We start from the raw sequence: 25,087 nt of genomic DNA on the forward strand, positions 1-25,087 counted from the left end.
TCGTCATCATACCCATCACAACAAGGGGAAAAACACGTTTCCAAATTAGAACTCGATAAATCGAATGTCCACTACTCTGTTACGACCTCTCTCACAAAATTGAAAACACTCATAAAGCTACTACGAGAGCATTTAGGGAGATCATCAAGAAAGAATTCAAGTTCGAGCCGGTTAACATATCCAATCAAACCCACATTCATTTAAAAATGTAAGCTATTAAGTTATGGATCAATTAAGATATATTAACTGCTTTACATCATATCAATTCTTCGATGTGAAATTTCTTTAATATAATTTGTCCACGCGTGCATCTTAATAATACATACTTACTCGCAGAATAACAAGGAATGAATTCCGAAATATTCATGTAGCAAAATGGTCGGATTCTAAAAATAGAAAGGGCAAAGAGGTCGGGCCTTAATTCACGCAGGATCTTGGAGCCCGAACAGGAAAAGGGTGGGAGTGTCCTATGATTGGAGGGGGGTAGTTGCACCCTCCCCGAAGCTCTGGCCTTTTAGGGGGAGGGGTATAGGCATAGGCTTTGTGATTGAGCTTCCCCTGCTTTGGAAATAATGAGGATATCATTCTCGTTTTCTCAACTTCCGGGGTACCAAACACTGGCGAGGACCAGGACGGGAAAAAAGGAAAGGAAGGAGGGACCGTAGAATAGAAGTAGAAACCCCGTTCCGTCCACGCCATCGTGCCGACGTGGAGCGCCACGTGTGGAGAGCCCATGTGAAGCAACGGACCATTTGGGGCGAGCTTCCCGGCACGCTTCTCGGCCCCCAACCGGAAGTCCCCACGCGGGCATGCAATGGCAACGTTTTCCTTTTTTTTTTTTTTTGGGCTTTTTCCAAGCTGCTCTTTTTGTGGCTCTTTGCTAGATCTGCCCATGCACATGCCCTGGCCTTGCTACTTCGGAGCAGGAAGCTTGGCTCGGACCGGTTCGGTAGCACCCAAGTCGATCGCGGCTTTCGATCACGCGAGGATACACAGTCCTTCAGGTTCCCACATCAATCGACAGCGGCCACGTACTTTGTTCGATACAAGAATCTCCCGTACTTCGAGTTGTTTTCTCACGCACCTTGTAGTTGTCGTTTTGCACGTGCACGGCAAATACTGCGCATCTCGCCATGGAACGGAGGTCGAAGAGAGAGAGATGCTATCAACAACGAGAAATGTTACCAGCAAGATCTATTCATTCACCAAAAATTCGATTCATTCGATGATCGGAACTGATTTATGGAGAGCTAGGTCGTTGACATTAGGGTAAACACAATGTAACAATTTAGGTATCTATAAGGAATACTATTAAACATGTTGCTCGGATATAAGCTAGACTCATTTGTGCGGGAGGGTTTAGGAAGGAGCAACGATAATGAGCTCTAGCGGTGGATCAATTGAGACGGTGATAGCGGAAACACCTCATGTCACAATAATGAACACGGACCCAAAAAAACTTCAAGATTGGAAATTTCCCTCGCAATCCAAAAATCCAAGAAACGATCCCGAGCTAAAACAGAGGGATGGGGGAGAGGGAGAGGGAGAGGGGGAGGGGCAGCCATCAAAGGGGCTCTTGTCACAACGTGGCATGTTTGTTAGCATTACGGTTGTTTAAAGGGGTCGTAGGCGATGAGAAATGATGATACATGTTTGAACAACGTTGTTGTCCCTTCGGTTCGAGGTGTTTGCTCGGACAAAGCCCCGTAACGGGATCCCGCCGCCCCAACCCCACGTTGCGCCTCCCGTTCTTGGAGCTCCTGACACGCCCACGTGGCGGTCATGTCATTCTGGGGCCCACGCTCCATGGCTCTCTGGCCATTGGGAGATACATTTTTGATGGCTCTCTGTCCCACTTGCCCCACTTGCCCTCCCTCCCTCTCCCTCGCCCTCGCCCTCACTCTCTAATCTATCCTTCCTTGATTATAATGCTTCTCAGCATTCTTTTCGTATCATTAAGGATGTCCCGTCTTCTGTAACAAACGACTAATCAGCCGGCATTTCGCCGAAAAAAGACTTCATTTTCGGGATCTCACTACAGTTGCTCTGTTTTTTTTTTCTATGCCGATAACTTCATTTTAATTGATTCAAAAGTTTGAAAAGTCGGTCGCGCTTCTTAGACCTGCGAGGTCGTGCGTTGCTCCGGTGTAATCAACATAACGATGATTATTAACATGTTTTTGGATTTGGATAATCCTACTTTGTCCCAGTTTATATATGTATCTGCATCCTCACATCCTCTGTCGCCTCACCTCTCTCTCTCTCTCTCTCTCTTCCTCAACATCATCTCTCTCTCTCTCTCTCTCTTCCTTTTTCCATCCATCGCCATGCCAATTGGCACACGGAAGGTCGCGGTACAGAGTACTGATACCAATTACACAGAGAGAGTCTCGCATTATAAAAGCTGATCGCCAATAAATATCGAGAATCGTACTTTTGAAATCACCCCCATCAGAAACAAAGGGCTACTGGCGTTAGGCGCAAAAACAGAGCTCCCTCCCCCACCACCACCACCACCTTTTTTTCTGTTTCGCATATCGCATCTCTCGCTCCTCCTTTCGCTCCCTCGCGGCTCTTCGCACGTGATGAACACGCCGCTGTCGTTGCCGGAGATGCTTCACTGCGAGGAGACGATGGTCCTCGAACGACAGCGGGCTCGCATGAAGTGGCAACCGGACCAGCTTCAGCTTCACGTGCAGAGCGAGGGGCAGGGGTGTTATTTCGGCGGTGGGAGCGAGTTGAACGGTACGTTTAGCTTGGGGCAGAGCATTGAGAGCTTGATGGACTGCGGCGGCGCCGAGGCGGTGTTCGCGGAGGTGCTGAACCACCCGATTAAGCCCGACCCGGGCGTCGAAAGCGGGTGGCTGAGTGGCTTCGACTTGTCTGGCTTGGGCTATGGGGCGTGTGGGTTTGGGGGTGGAAGTGGTCTGGAGGTGAATTTCGCCATTAACAGGACTTTGAGCTGCCCCCCGGCGGTGGCTGTGGCCGCGGCCGCGGTCTCGGCGGCGACGCCGGCGGTGACTGCGGAGAAAGCCCAAGAGTCCGTGGTTTCGGAGAAGATAAGCCAAGCTGGGCGAGAGAATTCCAAGAAGAGGAAAGTGGATAAAGTGCACAACGCAAAGGTGCGTTCTTTCTCCCTATGTCTGTTGAATTTTCCCAACTCTTTTCGAGTGTAAATGCGGTTTTAGGATAGATCATTAAGTGAACTTCTGGGTACTTGATCTCTTCTCTCTTTCTTTTTCATTTCATTTTTCGGTGTTATAACCCCATTTGATCTCTCATCTTAAAACATGCATCTCTAATGTCAGATGAGTTTCATAATATTTTCTTCCCTCTCCCTTCAGCAGAAACGGTCCTTTTTTCTTCTTTCCCGAGTAGTCTGGTCAATTATGAGAAAGCTGTAATTTTTCAGGAAATGGGTGATTTTGTGAGGATCGTGATGGATAATTTAGCTGACATGTTGCTTACAATTTGCAGATTGAAGATGAATCCAGAGATAAAAGGATCAAAGGGTGCCCTGAAGAGGTAGAGTCAAAGATCACAGAGCAGAGCAACAACAAGACCAACAACAACAACAACAAAGAAGCATCTGCAGGCTCTTCAAAGGAAAACTCGAAGGTCTCCGATGTCCCAAAGCTCGATTATATCCATGTCCGAGCTCGTCGCGGTCAAGCCACAGATAGCCACAGCTTAGCCGAAAGAGTAAGCCCGGAGTTCGAAAATTCTGTTTACTCCATTAGGCCTACTAACTCTGGTTACACTCGAAATTCGAAGGTTTCATTGGACCTAATATGGAAGTTCCTCGTGTTGTAATTTTGTTTAATCTTAGGTGAGGAGGGAAAAGATCAGCGAGAGAATGAAGTTCCTTCAAGATTTAGTCCCGGGGTGTAACAAGATAACCGGGAAGGCGGGAATGCTTGATGAGATAATTAACTATGTCCAATCTCTGCAAAGACAAGTAGAGGTAAAGATCTAGCAACATGTGATGCTCTACACTCTTGTTTGGAGTTTTTAACTCTCAGAACATCCAAATCATTTGTCTACATCCATCACGCAGTTCTTGTCCATGAAACTGGCTGCTGTTAATCCGAGACTCGACCTAGACCTCGACAACATCTTCGCGAAAGAGGTAGTTATTGCATTTTAAGGAATTATGAGATGCAATTCACTTTAGAGTGTTCCTATTTGCTTTCCTATTGTGTTAATCACTTAAAAGTTTTCTAGAGATGAATATTCTTAACAAGCTGGTAACTTGTAACGTTCCTGGTTTGTGCTAACTTGTGGGTTGACTATAATATCTTTTAGCAGAATTGAGAACATTTCTGATCCTGACAATTATTTAAGAGATATGTAATCCTAATATACGAGGAAAGCCGGAATATTTGTTCCTCAAAAAGCTCTTTTTTAGAGCCATCTCTCTAAGATCGCATTTGTGTTACTAAAATGAAGCAAGCTCGAATTTTTCTACCAAGTTGGAGGTTTCCTCATGCTCTTTTTACTTTAATATCTGCAGATGATTCCTGCATGCACGGCGAGCTTTCCAACAATTGACATGTTGTCGGATATGGCAAATCCAGCCTACCTTCCTTTTAGTCCAACACAAACGGTAGTGTCATGCTCTGGCATGGAAACAGGAATCAATCCCGACTTGGGTCTCCGAAGGACGATAAGCGCCCCCTTGTCGATCCCCAATGCTTTTGTCAACTCGTCCTGCTTCACTGTAATTCCTCCTGCACTCTCTGTACTACATTTCCCGATTCCCAGCATAAATTAATAAATCTTTTCACTTACATTGTTTGGACTCCGCAGCAATTACAGCAACCTTCGACATGGGATCTCGGTTTGCAGAATCTTTACAACATGGAATTCCACCAAGGAAAAACAATGGCCTTTCCATCTCAACAGTTCGCAGGTAATATTTCTTCTTTCTTATGATCACCTAATGTCTTGATCGTGAGAGAATTGATGTAAAGTGAGATCAACTATCAATGATGGATACGAAAAGGAACCCCACATGCCTATAATGATTGTGCTCAGTGATAGTGGCATCTTTCTAATTGTGATGAAGGGTAATGGATTACAGAGATATTTCCTGTATTGCTTCTTTCTCTCACTCTCTTAAAAGTCATCCAAACAGTGGATCCTTAAAGGCCATATAACAGCACTAAGTTGATCCTTTGAGTAAGGCAATAAAGCCTCTAGTGCATTTTGACTTTCTCAACCAAGGAAGTCTCGAGCAAACTAGTAATGGCAATTCTTGAAGCCTCTCCCTTTTTCCTCTTGAGAATCCGCAGAAGTCAGTTTTTTCGGTAATTGATAAAATTAGCACCAACAAAGTTTATTTTAAATGATGCTACTAATCGGCCTTGAGGCAGGTCGAAGCCAGGCTTGTCATCTATAAATGGTGGTTGATTCTTTTACAAAGAAAACTGCTTATCTGGTTACCTTTTCGAATCTGATGATTGCTTCTACAAATTTTTGCAGGTTCGGTTGAGGGCAGTAATCTGAAGACGGAGATGTGAACCAGCATCTCATCTTCATAACTTCTATGACTACATTCCAAATTGCTGGGATCCAGATTTTTTCTCCTGCCTATGTATAGAAAGATATATTTGTATGAACATTTACGCCAATTGCATGAATAATAGTAGTCCCGACCTTTCCTCGCCTGTCTTTCTCTAGCCAAGAACCTTCACTCGCGACTGGTCATATGCTTTTTTACATCGAAAAATGTCAGGAGGGGGTGAGGATGAACAACATCAGAAAAAGAGAGAGACTTGAGCATCAATACGAGGAACAAACAGAGAAAAATTGTGGAAATGCTTAAAACCATTCTGCAGAAATCTGCCAAGACTCTTGATTAATAGTGGATTACAAGTAGAGTTAGTGAATTTCAAGGGACCAGTCAGAGAAGTCCTCAGCTCAAGCCCTCTGTGTCCCTCAGGAACTGATTCCTTTCTGGCTTTACGATCATTCCATCACATTGAGCAAGCATGCTAAATGACATAGAAGTACAACGGTTTCGCTGGAAAAAGATGATGGTGATGGAGGAGAGGGACCAATTCAAATTGTGTGAAGAAAAGCAGAGATAATGCCCCATCATTTTCACTCTGCCATCGTGCAAGTTACCAACTTTTTTTGTGGACAGTGCTGCTAAATCTAATTGACCATTGGACTCCGTCTTCTTCCTCGGTTGCCATGCCATAATATCTGCATCATCATCATCATCCTCTATCTGTGACTGTGATTCTAATATCCATAAGCACCTAAATTGACAATTCCGCGAGGCTCCCGTTACTCGGAAATCTACCCCGAGAGTCCACCGACAATGAAGAAATGTTCCTCCCGCGAATCGAGCACATAATTCACTGTCTTGCAACTAACTAGAGGCGAGCAGATTGGCTCATTCAATGAAGGGGCGAGGGCTAGGGTGGGGACCGCGAGAAGTTGCCTGCGGAGGAAGTTGATCAGCTCTGGGTGTGATTGCAAAGGAGAGGAACCGCAGGGTTGGCCTTCATTTTCAAGCCAGAGGTTGGAGTGAGAGGGACGGACCTGGCCTCATCCATTAACCAAGATCTCCTTGATTCTCTTTGCTCCATGGGATGTTGAGAGGTGAATTTGCCTTTTCCCTTTCGTTGGGCCCAACATCAACTTTCAGCAATTTCCTGTCTCTCTCTCTCTCTCTCTTTCTCTCTCTCAGAGTAAACCCCATGTAGATACCTTCAATTTTCTATACATGTCAGATACTCAATTTTCTGTCTTTATTTCTTCTTATGCGGAATCAACAACTAGGGATAAGAAGTGGAACCAATACTAGATATGGTTCTTTCCGAGAAAAACAAAAAGAAAAAACAGAAAACTGAAGAATTGATACGCCAGCCCCATGGACGGGCTGTACCACTGCAACTTCTTTCATTCCAGGACATTGAACACAGATACCCTTTTGTACCCCCCTTTCGACCCACAGCGTAATGACATCTGTGAATCATGGATTGGCCTACAAACACAGGACACCCACGTCCGATTAGAACTAGAAAAAAGCACAAATGCCGCATGAAGATTACACGGATGTTGTCACGAATTACATACATTTTTTGGTAGGCAACGATCCAATTTGTGACTCGTGTCATCAGCTGTCCTAGTTAGGTTATTACATGGACAGTGTTATGACTCAGGTTTCTGTCTTTTTCTTTTGTAAGGGGAATCAACAAATTGGGACAAAAGTGAAACAACAGCACCATTGTACCACTTCGACTCTTTCATTACCAGACCTCGAACTTATTGGGAAGGCATGGACTCAATTTTTTTTTGTAACATTTTGGACTCAGTTCAAAGCTGATACCTTTTTGGTTATACCCTTCGAGATTCTTGAATAGAATTATGGGTGGGTCTCCAAAGACATGACATCCACATTAGATTAGAATTAGTGAAAAGCACGAAAGTTGGATGAGCATCAGAGAATTCCACTGCTACCATTTGTCTATGTAAACTTAAAACTTTCTTCTTTGGTGGACCCCATCTAATTTGTGACTAATTGTAACAAGGAAAAATGACACAAATGGCGCCTAAACTTTGGCCCAATGTACAATGTGATCTATGAACTTTTAATTTGACCAATATGGTCCATGAACTTTAAATTTATTCAATGTGGTCCCCGAACTTTTGGAACATATTCAACTTAGTCTCTAAACTATAAGAAAATATTCAAAATAGTGCCCGAACTTGAATTAATGGAAGGACTACGCTGAACATCATCCTATAATTCGGGGACTCAGTTGAACATGTATCAAAAGTTCAGGGATTATATTGATCAAATTAAAAGTCCAGGAACTATATTGCACATTGAAGCAAAATTGCGAGATCATTTGTGCAATTATTCCTTGTAATAACTGACCTAGGTAGATAATTGAAACATACCCCCTTAGAGTTACCTGTGCTTTCAGTTTTCGCCTTCAGTTCAAGAATTGGAAAAAGAAATTGATGAGTTTGAGAATCGTTAAAGAGAGTTTTCGCTTTCATCTTTCGCTTGCTTCGTTTATACTCAATAAGGCCATGTGTTTAGGCTATCGGCCAAACCCCATAAAGTTCTGGGTCATTTCGCCAAATTCTCATCTTCTGCTGTTTGCCACTTTTCGTAAATTGTGCAGTAAATTTCACCATGTTCGTAACGCCATTAGCTGTAAAACCCCTCTGTCGCAAACTTCAGTTCGATATATCTTTGTCCCTCTGATACTCAACACTCCAACAATACATCTAACCCGTCACGAAAGAATATTATCTTCATTCAACCTCGTATTGTTCTAGAATAGCGAAAAAAGAAGGCCTGTCAGAAGAAGAGGCTAACAATGGTGCCAAATTGTGAACTGAGATCCCTTTTATAACATAAGTCACAACTTAAACAGGTGGCAAAATTTCATCAAGGATAGACAGATCAGTAAAATGCTACGCATGCCCTCATTCATGCACGCCCGCCTTTTGCTTTGTTTCCCATCTTCCCCTTTCCAGAGCCCTTTCCTGATCCTTTACCGGCTCGAGCTTTTGCATTCTTTCCCTTTTTCAAACCGCCTTTTCCTGGCTTGCCCTTTCCACGACTCCTAGCATCCTTTTTCATCCTTCGGTCAACAATGACTTTCCCCTTCCCGGCCTTGACCTGAACCCCCTTCTTTGCAACCACATACTCCTTTTGAGGCTTTTTGGGTGCAGCCTTCTTGTACAGCTGGTCGATCATCCTACTCTTGGAACGATCAGATATATCTGTCTGGTCCGATATAGAGTTCGCTTTCTTGCGAATCTTGTCTAGCTTCCTCATGGCAGCCTTCTTCTTTCGTGCTTTGGCCTCTGCCACCTTCTTAGCTGGGCGGGCATCTATCTCCTTAAATTGCGCCTTCATTGCAGCAATTTCCTCTTTCGTCACAGGCTTAATTGGTTGCCGGTGTCTCCTCTCCTCATCTAAAAACCACTCAGGCAGCCCCTCATCATCAAACATGTACTTATTGTAGGCATCATCTAGGATTTCCTCTCTCTGCTTTTTCCTTAGCATCTTCTTTGCACAAGCCAAGATCTCAGCTTTTGTGTCAATATCTTCATCCTCCGAGTCATCAGAGGACGACTCACCACTAGAATCAGTGACTGGTGCAGGAACTATCTCAAAATCATCTCTCCCCTTGGAAGTTTGAACCGTGTCCAATGCTGCAACTTGGGTTGCTGTCTTGACCTTCGCTGGTGTCGGAAGTTCTTTTCTGTGCTGATCAATTTGCATCTCATCATCACTTTCATACTTCCCCAAATCTCCCCCTTCTACAGCTTCAGCGAAGATATCTTGGCTGAACCACTTATTGGTTATCTCTTCTTGGGTAGGCACTTCACCATTATCAAGGTTTACCATAAGTGGATTTGACTCATTATCACCCTCAGCTTTGTCAGAGTCCTCATCATAATGGATCATGTCCTCCTTTTCACTGTCCTGAATGGTGAAGAAGAAAAAAAATAAAGAATCAGCAATTTCCGTCTACTATGAAAAATACTATGCGCCACAAATACAAGCTAATGCATAAAACCAAGTTTATGCTAGGCCTGTAACTGCACAAGGACCACCTTATGAATAGAAAGTTTGTAGCACTAGAATATAATCTGATTGTAGTCTGTCTGTCTGTCCAGAAAGCACAATCACATAAATGAAAAACAGATCTGTACAAAAGTCCATGCGTACTGATACTCGGAGCTTGGGGTTCTGTACCTCTAAAAGTTGGTCATTTTCATAAGCTTGTTTAGCACGCTTCCGCTGTTTTGTGCTACCCTCCTTTTTGGCTACATAGCGCTCATAAGCCTCATCGAGAAACTCTTCCATCTTTTCATCATATCTGCCATGAGAGCATAATATGAGATAAACACTCTTAAATATGCCTGATAATTCCGCAATCACGGAAAGTCAGGAATATTACCTTTTGCGTTCTTCCTCTGAATCAGCATCGCTTGAAGATTGCTCCTCACTTTCCTTCAAAGTTCCTTCATCGTCACTATTCCGCGAGTCCACATTTTCCTCGTCAAGTTCATTGGAATCAACAGCAATCAAATCTTTCTTGCCCTATAGAAGCAGAAAATGACCACTAGTCAGACAATTACAGTTAAAGAAAGACCAGCTTATCTTGCATTTCTTTTTAACCTTTTTGCCCTCCAAATCAAAACAAAGCATTCAATAAGAAACTGAGGCTCGATAAAAAGTTCCCTAGCCAATAATTTTACTCCAACCAAGAAAGGGATGGGGGAGATCCAGTCCACCCTGGCTCTTTCCCCTAATATTTGACAAATTGCCACGTGGGAAAGATGATAGCCATCTTTCAAAGCCAAAGCTCTATATCTGTGCTTTAATGACAGAAACTCATCACACATAAGCAAACATATGAACTGAGAAACGGGGGACGAAAATCATTTCACTGATGAACTCAGGGACGGGAAAAGGACATGAAGTGAGGATCAAGGAAACTTTTGGATCCCATGGAGAAGAAAAACAACAAGAAACTGCAAGATGATAGATGACCCAACATTTCTAAGTAATCACAGATGCAGAAAACACTCGAGTATCTATCCACATTGTGCCTTCCTCCACCCCTCCTCCAACCAAGGGAAGGAGGAGGAGGAGAATGAGGAGGATGTTCACATACATAGCTTCAGTACATGCAAGGGAAACTAATTCCACAAGCAAGACCATGGAACAAGCAAGGGAAATCATAAAACAGTTCGAACAGAGCGTGCAAAACTAACAACTTGCCTTGATGGAAGAAAGAGAAAACAATTCATGATCCATGTATCCATCTTCCAAAGCATCCACTTGCACACCTAAGGCCTTCCGTGCCTTGTCCTGACAAAATCAAATGTCAGTTTGGTTCTTTAATTCAAATGGCAGGTGACATGCTTTTGTCCTTTATTCCACTGCACAAAAGCCAAACCTTAGCTCGTCTTTTTGCAAGAAGCTTTTTTTGTCGTTTTTTCTTGCGATCCATAGCATATGTCAGCTCCTCCATCTCATTGAGTATTTTATCATCTTCATCTACCGCGTCTTCCTTGTTACCGACTGCAGGACTAGAAGAATCAGTCTTTGTTGCAGGAGACAGAGCCTTCCTTATTTGCATCCGCCATCTGCATGTCAACATAGAATATGTCAAATCCAGAGAATGTCACACTTGGGACATTTATTTATAGAACACTAACAGACATGTCAGTTGACAGAAACTTTTGGGGTATTTGCCTGCAAGAGACTGCCTATTCGATAGTTCATCAAGCATTAATTGATGCTATCCGAAGTAAGCTCCTCACCATCCTTATTATTCCTATAACGGATGCACCTGGTCATCTATCTTAAAATGGCCAGTCAAAAGATAAACCCTAGACTAATGAAACAATATCTACATTGGTTTAGTCGTTGAATTGGATAGCCCTATACTAACTTCCAGGAGATAAGAAAAGCCAAGTAACAATCAAGCTATGCTAGAAACAATAAACAAATTTCATCAATTAAAGGAAGCAAATAAATCAAATTAAGTACATTGTTTTCACAATAGCGTGAAAGTGAAAGAGCCGCAGAAAGAGGCAAGGATACCTAACCTTTCCAACGACAAAATGGTATGTAAAATTTTGAAAATGATTCTATTGATGATAGCAGAGAGAACAGAAGGATGCAGATTGCTCACTTCAAAAGATGCTTGAAGTCCTGTTTTCCCAGGACTCGCAAATCCTCACATAGAAGTTTGACCTAGAAAACAACAGGATTCAAGTTTTAGGAGGTAATAGACCACATATAAATAAATAACTGTACAAGGAAGAACAAGAAATTACCTCCTCGGTAGTTAAAGAGTGCTCCTTAATAGGCAAAGAAGCTGGATCATCAAATGATATTGAAGTTACTGAACCAAGTATCTCGAGAGGAGACTCAGACCAAATGAAATCTGCAGCTGAAGACACTTTTCTGAAAATTGTTTCTCCATCTTCATAACTGAGAGAAAACAAAATAGTTAAAAGAGAACAATACTAGTGTTGTTGCTGGATACAAGAGGCAACTGGAAAATCATCGGTATGCTCTGCATAGATTAGCTGCTGCACTGCAATATGGCATGGTTTTTCAAACAGGAAGGCACTTCCACGTCACGTCAAAATTGAGTCTATATATATGAAGTGAAACAGACATAATTAGCTTAACATCATCATCCAAAGAATGCTTACCCATCACGGTGTCTCTTTTGCTTTGTTCCTCTGAGTACATCGACCACCTATGCCAAATAGACACAAAACTAAGTCAAGAAGAGGCGCTGTATTTCGTGGTGAGATAACCGTCCCCGGGAAAGTCGTACCATACTATGCAGTAAATTAAGTAGCACGTACCTTCCTAGGGGGCTCAATAGATCCTTGAAACAGATGCTTCACATCAAGAAGCCGCGGATCAATTTTTGCAGGGGCCTTGTATTTCAATCCCAAAACAAATATCTCAGCAGATGTGGACCGACTAGCAGCTGGTTTGTCCACCTCAACCTTTTCAAACAACTGGAGAGCAAATTCCAATGCTAAAATATTAGATCAGGTCTGGATGTATAAATCGATCATTAGATAACAAGGATCGTAAAACTACCTGCTTGAGGCAATACAGAACGGAGTTATAGTCTTGGGACCTGAAAACCTGATACAGGTCGAGCAGAATGTAAGTAGAGCGAAAATGAATTCACCTGCAGTATATAGCAATACCCATGTGCTGGACTAGTACATAGTGACAGGAAGGTTAAAACCCAAGAAGCAGAAGGAACATGCTAAAGATAAAAAAGTTCATTCGCCTAATGAGATATGGCGATGTGATGGAGCAATCCTACGCAGAAACTGTAGTTTAATTAGCAATCAGATGCACAGTAGATGCAATTACGTTTCTTCCATCCAATATGAAGAAGCTGCAAGCACTAAAAGCTTCTCATTTGAACAAACGATCATCTACTCAATATCTCATCTTTAACCAGCTAAATTTTACTAATCCCATAGCATACGTACTCCAATCAAAACCTGCTAGCAGCTCAAACTTCAAAACCGCAAAGCTACGGAGCTGAAAACTGAACACACACCTTCGTCACGAACGTCCCTTTCGGAGCCAAAAACTGAGTCGCGAGCTTCACCGCATCAATGACCAAGGCGTTCTGGCTCATAGCCTCCTGCGCCCACGCTCCACCGACATTCGGCGAGCCATCATGAAGCACCAAATCGAAGGCTCTGACCCCGTGCTCCCCCATCAGCTTCTTAACCCGCGCCCTGCACTCCGGCCTGGTGATGTCCTGCTCGATGGATATGGCGCCGCGGACCGGGGCGATGGGGACCAAGTCGATGCCGATGACGAGGCTGCCGACGGGGACGCGCTGGACGGCGACCTGCATCCAGCCGCCGGGGGCGGCGCAGAGGTCGAGGACGGCACGGGAGGAGCGGAGGAAGGAGAACTTGGAGTCGAGCTGGACGAGCTTCCACGAGGCTCGGGATCGATAGCCGTGCTCCTTGGCGAGGCGGTAGAACTTGTCCAGACGGTGCTTGCCCTTCACTTTGCCCATGGCGGTTCTTCCAAGTTCTTTGCACTTTCGCAGTTGCAGTTAGGTGTTAGGGTTTATGAAGCTGTGCGTTCTCCTCCGTTTTGGCAAGCGCGGGTAATTATGATTAGCCGACTTGACGTATTTGCCCCTTTTCCGCCTCAGACGAGCGACTTGCCGTTTCTCGGATTGAGAAAATATTTTAGGGGAAAGGAAAAGCCCGAGCCAGCCGGGCCCATCTTCAAAAGCCCGCAAGTGCGCTCCGGGCTTATTGGCCCGTTCGGGCCTGGACAGCTATGCCCATCTACACGACAAGCAGTTTGTGCTACAGCAAAATCACAATCAAGGGATAATGGGCTCCCCGTATTTTGGCCGAACATGCATTATCGTTTTTTAACTTTACTATAACGTACAATGTGAAACTCTGAAATTTTAATACAAGTTCAATTTAATCTCCAAACTATATAAAAATGTTCAATGTTGTCCTTTCATGAATTTAAGTTCGAGGACGATATTCAATTTAGTCTCCGAACTATATAATTTGGGAATTAAATTAAACATGTATCAAAAGTCCATGAACCACGTTGAACGACTTAGAAGTTGTGAAACGACATTTCATAATAAATTAAAGTCTAAGGATCACATTAAATAAATTAAAAGTTGGAGGGCTCATGGACCATTCCCGTCATTTTCCACGAAATCAAAGAAGAGGGCGCCATGGATGCTCCAATTCTGGTCCCTCCACAAGAGAGCGCCTCTCGGTCCAATGTGAGGATTTTAGAGCAAGCATCTTGAGGAAGCCCCATTCGCCCATCCACCGAACGCACATCACCCTTCCCCGAAAACCTTCAATTTTCGTCGCAACCATTGTGGCATTTACACTAAAAGAGGAGATCCCCGAAAATTGACTGCACCGGTAGGATCAAAGTGCGGCCCCTGGGTCTATCTGATGGCCACCGGCGACGAGGGCAGCTTGTTTCACTGCCGTGTCGTCTGAGGGCGGAGTCGATGCTAGCCTCAAATCCGCCATCTTCTCGTGCTGTTTTTTTTCTGGTTGGTGTAAAGCAGTCAAAATACATCATTCGAGCTTGGATTGTGGTCCGGGCCATCAAATTTGTGAACTTTGAAACCATCAAATTCTGGTCGGTGTAATGTAGTGATTTTGTGATCAGCGGGTATCCTTTTGCGATTACTCACTCTTGATCTAGAGTTAGATTTAGATTTGGGTGTTATTCTATTCCGATCTAAAAATAGATCCGGGATTTGTAAGACGTTTTTTATGCTATTTCAATCTGTTGAGGTTGTTGCTATCTCTCCGTTGTGATGGTGCTGGGACGCCGAACTTAGGCATACACCGCCTTTTGGCAAAGCCGTTGCTACTAGAGATGAACTTCTCGGTGTGTGCTTATCATTGATAATGATGCGGATTTAGTGATCGTCCGCCGGTTGTGCTTGGATGCAATGCCGGATCTGTCCTTGAAGAATGAGCGAGTTTCTACAAATTGGACCGAGTTGATTTACTTTTCAAATTTACTTATTTTGTGGGATTTTCATTTTTATTTTGAAGTGATGTATGTCTCTTTGATGTGAAATGAAGATTTTTCTTTCGACCAAAAAAAAAAAAAAAGCTAGGTTTAGTTCATATCACTACATCCATGTGGATTGGTTTGGGCAAGCAGATACCTAGTCCCGGATGGGACTCTCAGATCATCACCTCTACGGTGGATCGAGTTTATAGACAAGATCTTACACCTTGTATTACATTTAAATGTCACCAAACCATACTGTAAGAATTCAAAATGCATAGTCTTCACACAAAAAGTTACTGGTACCATTTGGGACCACCGTGGCAAGTTTCAGTTTTGAGCTTGTTGGATGATTATTAGGCAGCAATCCAAAGCCGGTCAATCGAAAAAGCGGTGATTCTACAACGATACTGCAGCATTTTATCGAAAATAGACTCTTCCTTTGTCTAATATTTCAGTCGACACATAAGACCCGAAATTCAATTCAATGACCTGTCATACGTTCTTGAATTTGATTCTTTCTTTGTCTAATGTATCGGTCGACACAATGTACGCATGAAATTCAGTTCAGACATCTCCAATGCAAAAGATTAGCAGCCACGTTCAGAGAACTAGTTCACATGCTCGAGTAGAGTAAATCAAAGGGGATGTTGACAGAAAACTACTAGTTACTTTGTTTAACAACAGCCCATTTATTTCACTAGTCGAAAGTTCGATACAACCAGCAAGTTTCTCCATATCTCGCCGATCACCTCATTTACAAAATCAGCAGCAGTTATATTGTAGGACATGAGCTCATGTTTAAACTGTAGTAGGCTTGTCCTATGATACTGTGGAGAAGACTAGGGATACGTAACTTTGTACATACAGCAGAAAGGAGCTCACAACTCTCCGGGGTGAAAACTGCCTAAAAACTCTGTATAACCTGTTCGATCTCCGTGCCTAGATCTCTTCTCGTGGTATTTTCCATCTCGGAAACATCTGAAGATTAACTCAAAATCCATCCGCTTATATAACTGTACCATCTTCTATTGTTGCCTTCTCCAGTATCACGGTTATTCCCGAGCGTATGTAAAATCCATCCTCTGGCCGATCCGCTTCTTCAACGCCCTGAACAGCGAATACATCAATTTCAGTCTGTTAAAGCATGCCAAACTTTGGAGGAGAGAATCATTAGGAATGTAAACTACAGAACTATTAGAGAGAGCGCTGTTGGCGAGTATGCTTACATCTTTGTTTACAATGGCCACATCTTTCCCAATCTTCGCGTTCTTGTCTATTATGCAGTTCCTTCCGAGTTTAAAACCCCAAATGGTGTCAGTTAATGTAATATGTCATAGCACCTTTCAAAAAGTTAATATGCCACCCTTCAAGAAATGAACGGCATTTTAATCGATCTTACCTGATCTTTGTGTTCTTCCCTATCCCGATAGGCACCTTCCCCTCCGCTAGCAGAGAAGCTATTTCGGATTCTGTTTGGTAAGAGTCCGCACCCATCATCACTGTGTCCTATCGGGGAGAGAGAGAGATCACAGGTAATCAGAAATTGGTGATTCTCCCATGACATCAACTCAATGAAGGAAAAGCTGAAAATCGAGATGTGTTACCTTCAGATCAACTCCAGAATCGAGGCGTGAGCGTTCACCCACTATGGAGTGTTCGACGCTGCACTCTCTCAAAAAGCAACCATGGGAAATTATTGCATCCTTAATCTACAATATACAAACCAAGCATAAGAAGCAGAGAAAAGTTAAAAGACCAAAGACAAAAGTGATACTGAGAGAGCTACACACCTTGCAGTTGTCTATCTTGGTCGGTGGAAGAAAGCGAGGGGACGTGAAGAAAGGCGTCTTCGGATCATAAAATTCAAATTTCGGAACCTGCAAGAAGGACATCAAGGGAACCCACATCAGTTAATCTTGCTTCAAATGAAAATCATAATTGCAGCTCCATATGTTGCATAAATTGGATGTCATGTTCAATTCAGGAATCTTAAGCGCACGAATTTGAATCGTGCCAGAAATAAAAGCGAGAGCACAAGTAGGCATGCATAAAAAAACACCCACCTCTTCTGTGAGAGCCATATTAGCATCATAGAAGGACTTGATAGTCCCTATGTCCTCCCAGTAATCACGGAAAATATAAGCCTAGCAGTCAATAGAAATTAAGCTTGCAATTAGAGCTTTCTGTGGACACATTTTTTTTTAAAGGAAAGAGACTCTTTCAGATAAGAGAGCTCGCTTACCTGGACGTTATGCTCCATCACAGCTGCGGGAATGATTTCAGATCCAAAGTCATTGGCTGTAGGATACCTCCACTTCAGAAGATTTAGTAAAGTCTCCGTCTTGAAGACATAAACTCCCATTGATGCAATAAATGGAGATCTTGCAGCTTCTTGCGGAGACAACCCTAGCACGCTGGTATCTACTTGCTACAAGTATCAGCAAATAACTTGTTACCAAATCAAAGGAAATTCATACAACGTCCATAAAATAAAGCGAGTTTGGAACGGCCTACCAAATAAAAAAGGAAAAACAGTTCAATGATATTAAAATCTAGTTATTTGGCAAAGGCAAGACACGAACAAGGTTTAAAATGGATCATCTTAGCACCAAAGGCTCACCATAGCGGCCAGATCAGGACCCTTAGGCTTTTCAGAAAATTGGACAATTTGGCCTCTGCTGTCTATCTTCACCAATCCATAATCAGATGCCCGGCTGATATACAATCCACCAAAATTAGATTACATAAAATTCGTAAGATAAATTAACACATTAATACAAAAGTTAAAATTGGTAGCGAAATGTGGCTAGAATCACAACCAACCTTTCCCCCACAGGAGTACACGCAACAGATATCTTAGAGTTTCTCTCGATATGATTCTGTCAAGCAATGGAAAATTCATAAGAAATATGAGTTAGGTTTGCAATCAAGAAAGCACCCATTTCATTCAGGAACCACCATACATACCTGCACAAAATCCATATAGTCCATACGGTAAAGATGATCCCCCGCCAAAATTAGTACATTCTCAACATTTCTGTTTTTGGCATCCTTCAAAATTGAATACAGCAAGCAATGGATTAAGAAGAGACAAAGTTATGCAGACCGCTGAGATAAGAAAGTGTAGTGTCTAAAACCAAAAATAATGAGACACAGACCTCAAACACCCAAATGAATTTCCTCACGGCATCCGCTGTTCCTTCAAACCACTTCTTTCCTGTTTCTCCAGGAGTTTGAGTAGCAGCCAGAACCTATACATTGATTGTACTTTAGATAACAACCAAAAAAGGCCTTAAATATCGCAGCAACAGATGGATGTTACATATAGATTGATCAGAAAACAATTCCAAATATAAACCACTTTCCAGACAGAAAAGGTATGAAGACAAACACTGCCAATCAAATAAGTTATCGACCGGACTCTTGTTCTCAGGTGTGCAGATGCAAAGCAATTTTTATGGAATCCGAATGAATTTGCATACGAGAAAAAAAAACACCTCAACAAACCCGTCCCCAAAATTGATTCCATTTCCGAAGTAAGTGCGCGCCAGATGACGATTAAGAGAAGTAGAGTTGAACTGGGTCAGCACAAAAATCTTGTTTATGCCACTGTTAATGCAGTTGCTCATTGGGATATCTATCAGTCTGTAGCATCCACCAACCGGAACCTACACATATTATCAATTTCTGAATATGCATACATGTACATACAAGCAAATATATGTTATATAAACAGAATGTCTGTATGCCCGAGCAAATATGCACTACTGTTTAAAAACAGTACTGTCTGGTACAAGCGAATAAACTGATACTTACAGCGGGCGTGGCTGTTCTTCTGGTAAGAGGGAAGAGTTGGGTCCCTGCACCTCCCCCCAATATAATGGCGGCCACATTCTTCGGGTCTGCTTTTGGTCTAAGAAACACCGGAGATATAATAGGCTGATATCAACAACACAGAATCCTAATAAATTCATTTGATCCCGATTATGCAACAACACAAGAATATAGCAGCAACATGGAGTCAATGAAATTATTTTCATCAAACGACGCCTCCTTTAAAAGATCATCACTTCGACTGTCAAACAAGATCAACTCACCAAGGTCTCGGTGGCACTGTTCGATGTAATAACAGCAAAAGCCGCACCGGGTTTCACCTTCTTGGACTTTCTTTCAACTGTCAGATTTCTAGCAACCTCATTAACCCAAACACTGTTATTCAGGCTCCCTCTGATTCTCTCACCCCAGAATCCATCATCTGCATTCTTCGGACAGCTCTTGTTCGATTGAGCCAAAAGAGTGTTGGCCTTGAGGGCCACACGGCAAGAATCCATTGCCGTCGCCTCTCACCGCGACAACAAATCACAACCACTAAGGTAAGATTACTCGCCGAGAACTAAAAGCCCACGAGAACAAAAAGGAACTGATTAAAGTAAGACCAACCCGATCTAAGCAAGCAAGTAAAGTGCACATTAAATAAAGAAATCAAAAAGCAGTGGACTCAAAGTTGAGCGACATGCTTGAAAAGTCGCAGAGCAGCCATAATCCATATAATAAACAAGATCCAAGCAACCCAAAAGAAAGAAAGAAAGAAAGAAAAAACAAAAGATTGAAAAACCAACCCATATCGAGGAATCAGAAAGAAAGGTGGCGACGAAGCATTCAAGCGCCCAGAGACTACGAATCTTGAAGTAGAGATGCAGAGATGATTACGTACCAAAAAGCAAGCTCCGAACTTGAAGCCTCGATGTTTTGCGACTTCAAACGAGCGATCAAGAAAGATCGAGAACTCGGATAAAGAAAGGTGGTGGAGAGAGCGAACGGAGCGGAGGTTGGAGGGGAGGGAAAGGCGCGTGAGTAACGTGGAAGACGGTGGCTTTTGCTTTTCAAATGGCCGGTGAATGTGAGCTCCCTCACGGGAAACGCCGGGGTCTATGCCCGGTCTTTATATAACAATTTCAAGTTCTGCTCGGAGCGTCTCGCTGGAAAACGCCATTGATGAGATGGGTACGTGGCTGTGACCCTGAGTCCACGGCGCTCTTGATTGTCCAAGTTTCTAGGCCTGTCCATTTCATACCATCGCTCCACTAGAATAATCAAACCTTGGTTCCATCCTCAACTTTTTTCCTCGTCTCGTAAAAAAAAATAAAAATCCTTAGCTTTCTCAATCTCATTTTATCTTAAATTTTTTTTCTATCTAGTAAAAAATGATTAACTTTAGATCCGGTCTTAATTTTATATTAACCTTTTCTTTATCTCGTAAAAAAATATCAAGTTTTACTTAAATTTCATATTTGTCTCTGTTAACCCTCCGTCTAAAATTGCTCTTCGTGATGTGGCTTGGCTCTTCCACGCCATTGCTCTAGTTTTTTTTTTCTTCCAAATATCATATACTATAAAGAGCAAAACCTCTTTTGGAGATGAATATACGCGTCAACTTATACGAGTCTTATTGTATTTGATATTTGGGTAAAACTAGAGCAACTAGAGTTGACTTTTCTTTAATTGATCTCGCACTTAAGAGAGTCTTCCTTCCATCTCGCTTTGGGATCTTCGATTTTGCGCTCGGTCTTCAATCTATTGTGCTCGAAAGTCTTCCATCTCACGGTGTCGAAGAGATCGCGCTTGAGACACTCGGCTCAAGATGCTCGAGCAGCTCGCCTTCGAGGAGTTTTCCATCTCTCGATTGCCAAAAGAAATTCTGGATGGATGGTCAACGGAGGGTAGATTTGGGTAGTGTCAATGTCTTTAATGCTTAGTCTATCAAGTAAAAGTTGATGGTTCTTTACGCGACGAAAAATGTTTAAGGGTAGAATTGAAACTAAATTTAAAGTTGATAATTTCTTATGGGACAAAAAAAAATTATAGGACGATTGAACTCAAAGTTGGAAATTTTTTTTTTTTTTTAGGGTAGTAAGCCTATTATTCAAACTAGTCGGGTGACATCTATGCGGACTGGCGTTACCGTTGATGTTCGTTCTTTTAGTGAGCAACGTAGCACGTCATTTTTTTTTTTTCACCTAAATAGAAAGCCCATCAAATTTTACGAGCCGTGAACTGTTATACAATATGATCTTCGTCATTTCATTTTGCATTAAGGTATGCCGTTGAGAGTACGGTTGGTCCCCCTCAAACGCGGCATCAAGTGACTAAATAAAGTAACGACATTCGATGAGTTATGTCGCGAAATTGGCATATGGTCGTACATGAGAATGGGCCTGTCAAATGAAAAAAACCTTTGCCACATCGCTCATGACCAAAACAAGAAAAAAAAAATTTTGCTCATCACGCGAGAAGAAATCATAGCGAATTCGCCACCAATTTATTGATCAAGATGGCGACGACATCATGACCCGGATGTGATATTTTACCAAGAAGAGCCGCATTTGTTCGATTCATTGTGAGGTTTTTTCGTAATTAAAACCAACGTATGTATAATTAAGGGTCAATAATATGAAAAAAAAAATTACAAACCGATACTCTTGTAACAAATTTATACCATCATAAATTCTAAACTGATGAACATGTGACAAATGTATCATTCGTTAATTTTTGCTAAATTTTACTGTCAAATTCTTAAGTTGGATGACACATGATATTTATATCAATTTAGGATTTTTACTATCCTTTTATCAGCGGTGTACCGGCTTGAAGGTTCTTTGTGCTATTGACTCAATTTAAAGGATATTAACGGATGTTACACTAGTTTTGATTTTTAGATAAAGATACAAATTTGTCACGGAAATTTTCGTGCTATTAATCTTATAGTTTAATGCGGGAAACAATCTTCAGTTTTTTTTTTTTTTTTTTGGTGGGGGGCCCCACGGAAACACTTCCAAACAAGTAGATCCCTCCAATCATTTGGGCACTTACCGCTTGATTCGAGACATGTACCTCCACCAAATTTCATGGACGGTTGCTATGCCGTTTCAGATTGCACTCTACGGCCCATGATGTGGACCCGACTCACTCCAGTCCTTTCATCGTGTAGTGTATGTAATCTTTGTAAAGCTTTTGGTGGGTCCCGCCAGCTCTATCATTGCAGGTTCTTGCCATCAAAATTATAAGGGGGCCCCACATTTTTCCGTCACGATTCTCGTTTTCATTGATTAGGAGGTAAATTATTCAAAAAAATCTTTTATTTGATCACTATAATTCTAATCATTTTGACGTTTTGCAATACAGTCATTCCAATCAATTTTAATCGGAATTGTTGACATTGCGATTCAATAAGCCCCGACCATCTTACATGGCATGACCGATATTGATGTGGACGATTTTCACAAGTTTAGAAATCATTTGGTCAAATCGAAAAGTTTAGTACTGAATTGAAATTCGTATAATAGCTTTTATGACTTTTTTTTTGTTAATTTTTTCGATAGACTAGAGTCGAATCCACATCCAAATATGCGGCGCACCTATTGGATGTGTATGCAATTCATTACGGTCGCTAGAATATGAGCGTGGAAATCAACACGATCCAACGGTTAATGATGCTCAAATGAACTTAGCGCACTCAACAATGGCTTCTCCTAATGGGCGAAACTCTTGCACGATGAACTTAGACGACCCATGTGGTTTATTAAAATGCACTTTCTCTATTGACGGGGTCCAAGCATTCGAAAACTCAAGCCTGTAAGATTGCTTCTTTCAATGTCAATAGAGTGTGATTACATATTTTAAACATAATTATGTGTAGAAATTTATCTTTAACGTGACACACTTTGGGGAGAAAAACCTTCTCATGCTTTTCTCTTCGCGTCTCGCCTTTTGCACTGCTCATAACTGCGGCACTGTCGGCCCATCGCCACCATGTCAGGGCCACCCATTGTCGTCTTCAACCTTATTAATGTGGATCACAACAATTCGACCCCCACTTCTCTCTCTCTCTCTCTCCATGTCAGGTCGTGAATCTCCAGGGAGGAGCTCACCATTCAAGTTTAGGTGAGAGGAAAGTTTCCTTCAACTAGAGATATTGAAAAGTATGAGCCGGGCATACGATCATCATTTCACCATGAACAGATCCCAGAGGAATTTTCAATTGGTCTTGTTTCACTCCAGAGCTACGATTATCGAGCACAAGACAGTTTATGCCAGATATTTTGTCCGAAGCCAACATAAACATATGAAAGCACCAAATCAGGCAAAGTTCCAGGAATAGGATCGCCTTATGAAAAAGATCAGGATCACGAAAGAGACGGGACCGGTTTGCTATTGAGCGAATTTTTTATTTTGAGTACGTCGACCAGATACGGATGACATGATTCGCTACAGGAGCCGAGCCAATTTGCAAATATCAATCCAAGACCAATAAGATGATTCCGATGTGTTTATTGTTTTGACCCTTGTGCAAGTGGTTGGGCACCGGGGACACTTCGATTTGTGACCCGATTGATTAAAAAAAAATGTTTGGTCGGGCTTTCGTGGCCGCACACGTGTCCGGAAACAAATGGCCAGCGGTTAGAAGATGAAAATTGGGAATTCTTTTCGTTTGGCCTTATAAACAAGCGACTTGTGCTTCGGGATTGGCGAGGCTGATGGAGTGAATTGGAGGTCGTCGGGTCGAATTTCACCGAATGCGTGCAAAATTATTATGAATCAGAGAAAACCCGCACATGTTAAAGCCCGCATTGATTCGGCTCGTCGGATTTGTTTGGTATTATTCTATATGGACTGACTGGTAATCGGAGGGGAAATTATCGAAAAAGTCCTAAACATACTATACGATTGTCGATTTAGCCAAAAAAAATTTAATTGTGCCAATTTAATCCAAAATCTTTCGAAATTTTGTCAATTTAATTCTATATCTTTTTTTGACGATTTGCTAGTCCTTCCGATCAATCACTAGTGTGAGCAACTTTTGCAATCTTTTTTTTTTAATTTTCCTTTTTTTTTTTTCCTTTTTTCTTTTATTTTTATGTTTTTCCTTTTTTCCCTTGGCGGCCATTGGCAAGGGCTAAACAAGGGGAGGCCAGTGGAGGGAAATGGGAAAAAAAAAGGGAAAAAGAAAAATATCATAATATAAAAAAAAAATTGTCCGCTTCACCTTTACCATGTAAAATAGTCGGCACTAACTAGATCGTCATGTCATTGATTTTTGGCCATAAGGACTAAATTTTCGAATCGTTAAAAAGTTTAGGAATAAATTGATAAATCATCAAAAGATTTAATACTAAATTTGCATAATTGAAATGATTATGGATAAATAAAAAAATTCGTAATAAAACTTATAACTAAATTGATGCAATTGAAGGTTTAAGATTGAATTGGTCGCCGTATAATAAGTTTTATGACTTTTTGAATAATTCTTCAAGTAAATGGATCTTCGTGTTTGTACTTCTAGATATTAAAAAGAACACAGAGCGATCTAATAAGTTGTTACTCTTATCTCAAATTATCCTTTTTAAATTTACGAAAGTATCCTTGTTTCCATTTGTGTAAATGCCCAATCTGCTGTGAGCAGATCTATTTCAGTATTTCTTTTGCAAAAATCATTCATTCACAACAGTGCTATGTTTTTGTAAGAGAGTACTTCTTTTAATCACCCTTACTATTGGCAGTTTACAATAAGGAACATAATCAGCCTGATATTTAGTTAAATTTTCATAGGTCAATGTCCATGGCTTGTAACCTATCCATAAAAAAGATGGTCAGAGAAAGTTTCTTTCAATTATACCTAGTTAAATTCTTGCTCCTCTCCACCTATCTCTCTCGCGAAATTTTCATTCAAGCTCATCGTACGGGATCGATCTCATGGCAAGTTCGATCTAGATTGATAAATACTTTTGCATACAAAAATTCCACGATCAAAATGAGGAACAGAACATCAAAATTCTTGGTTAGCGGCTGAAGGACACTGCCTTTGAATCACATGGTCAAGCCAACTCAACTTGACGCGAGAAAAGACTATGAAAGGACAAGAAAGAATCCCCGAGGGCGACGTCAAAAGCATAGCAAGAGAAAGCAAGGAGCAATAAAATTTAACCCCAGCCATCGAAATGCATGCTAAGAGCT

The 25,087-nt window shown here is 41.9% G+C and overlaps 3 protein-coding genes across 5 annotated transcripts; 1 reads left to right on the forward strand and 2 right to left on the reverse strand.

Annotated features, from left to right (window-relative positions):
* The first annotated feature begins 2,256 nt into the window (after positions 1-2,256).
* On the forward strand, positions 2,257-5,657 carry LOC115735950 (transcription factor bHLH63-like). 2 transcript variants are annotated; one of them, XM_030667423.2, is made up of 7 exons: positions 2,257-3,122; positions 3,478-3,702; positions 3,830-3,964; positions 4,058-4,129; positions 4,514-4,720; positions 4,849-4,912; positions 5,485-5,657. In XM_030667423.2, exons 1-7 carry the CDS (start codon positions 2,586-2,588, stop codon positions 5,520-5,522), a joined length of 1,278 nt encoding a protein of 425 aa, XP_030523283.1. In that variant the 5' UTR covers positions 2,257-2,585; the 3' UTR covers positions 5,523-5,657. The 2 variants fall into 2 exon arrangements, with proteins under 2 accessions (XP_030523283.1, XP_030523282.1); XM_030667422.2 differs by having other exon boundaries at positions 2,258-3,122; positions 4,810-4,912.
* A 2,606-nt stretch (positions 5,658-8,263) lies between these two features.
* LOC115735848 (pre-rRNA 2'-O-ribose RNA methyltransferase) lies at positions 8,264-13,667 on the reverse strand. Its single transcript, XM_030667273.2, has 11 exons — positions 13,098-13,667; positions 12,620-12,667; positions 12,376-12,534; positions 12,217-12,263; positions 11,833-11,989; positions 11,688-11,749; positions 10,947-11,136; positions 10,769-10,858; positions 9,942-10,084; positions 9,737-9,860; positions 8,264-9,463 (listed from the first exon to the last, which is right to left on the reverse strand). The coding sequence occupies exons 1-11, from the start codon at positions 13,569-13,571 to the stop codon at positions 8,459-8,461; spliced, it is 2,499 nt and encodes an 832-aa protein (XP_030523133.1). The 5' UTR covers positions 13,572-13,667; the 3' UTR covers positions 8,264-8,458.
* A 2,078-nt stretch (positions 13,668-15,745) lies between these two features.
* On the reverse strand, positions 15,746-20,083 carry LOC115735678 (glucose-1-phosphate adenylyltransferase large subunit 1). 2 transcript variants are annotated; one of them, XM_030667055.2, is made up of 15 exons: positions 19,791-20,083; positions 19,174-19,422; positions 18,893-19,015; positions 18,574-18,744; positions 18,235-18,327; positions 18,044-18,127; positions 17,900-17,955; positions 17,697-17,790; positions 17,319-17,504; positions 17,140-17,220; positions 16,867-16,953; positions 16,681-16,785; positions 16,476-16,582; positions 16,303-16,363; positions 15,746-16,183 (listed from the first exon to the last, which is right to left on the reverse strand). In XM_030667055.2, exons 2-15 carry the CDS (start codon positions 19,405-19,407, stop codon positions 16,082-16,084), a joined length of 1,584 nt encoding a protein of 527 aa, XP_030522915.1. In that variant the 5' UTR covers positions 19,408-19,422; positions 19,791-20,083; the 3' UTR covers positions 15,746-16,081. The 2 variants fall into 2 exon arrangements, with proteins under 2 accessions (XP_030522915.1, XP_048128687.1); XM_048272730.1 differs by having other exon boundaries at positions 19,174-19,424; positions 19,698-20,083.
* Between the last annotated feature and the right edge of the window lie 5,004 nt (positions 20,084-25,087).

This window comes from Rhodamnia argentea, chromosome 11 (assembly GCF_020921035.1).
Source record: "Rhodamnia argentea isolate NSW1041297 chromosome 11, ASM2092103v1, whole genome shotgun sequence".
NCBI classification, from domain to species: Eukaryota; Viridiplantae; Streptophyta; class Magnoliopsida; order Myrtales; family Myrtaceae; genus Rhodamnia; species Rhodamnia argentea.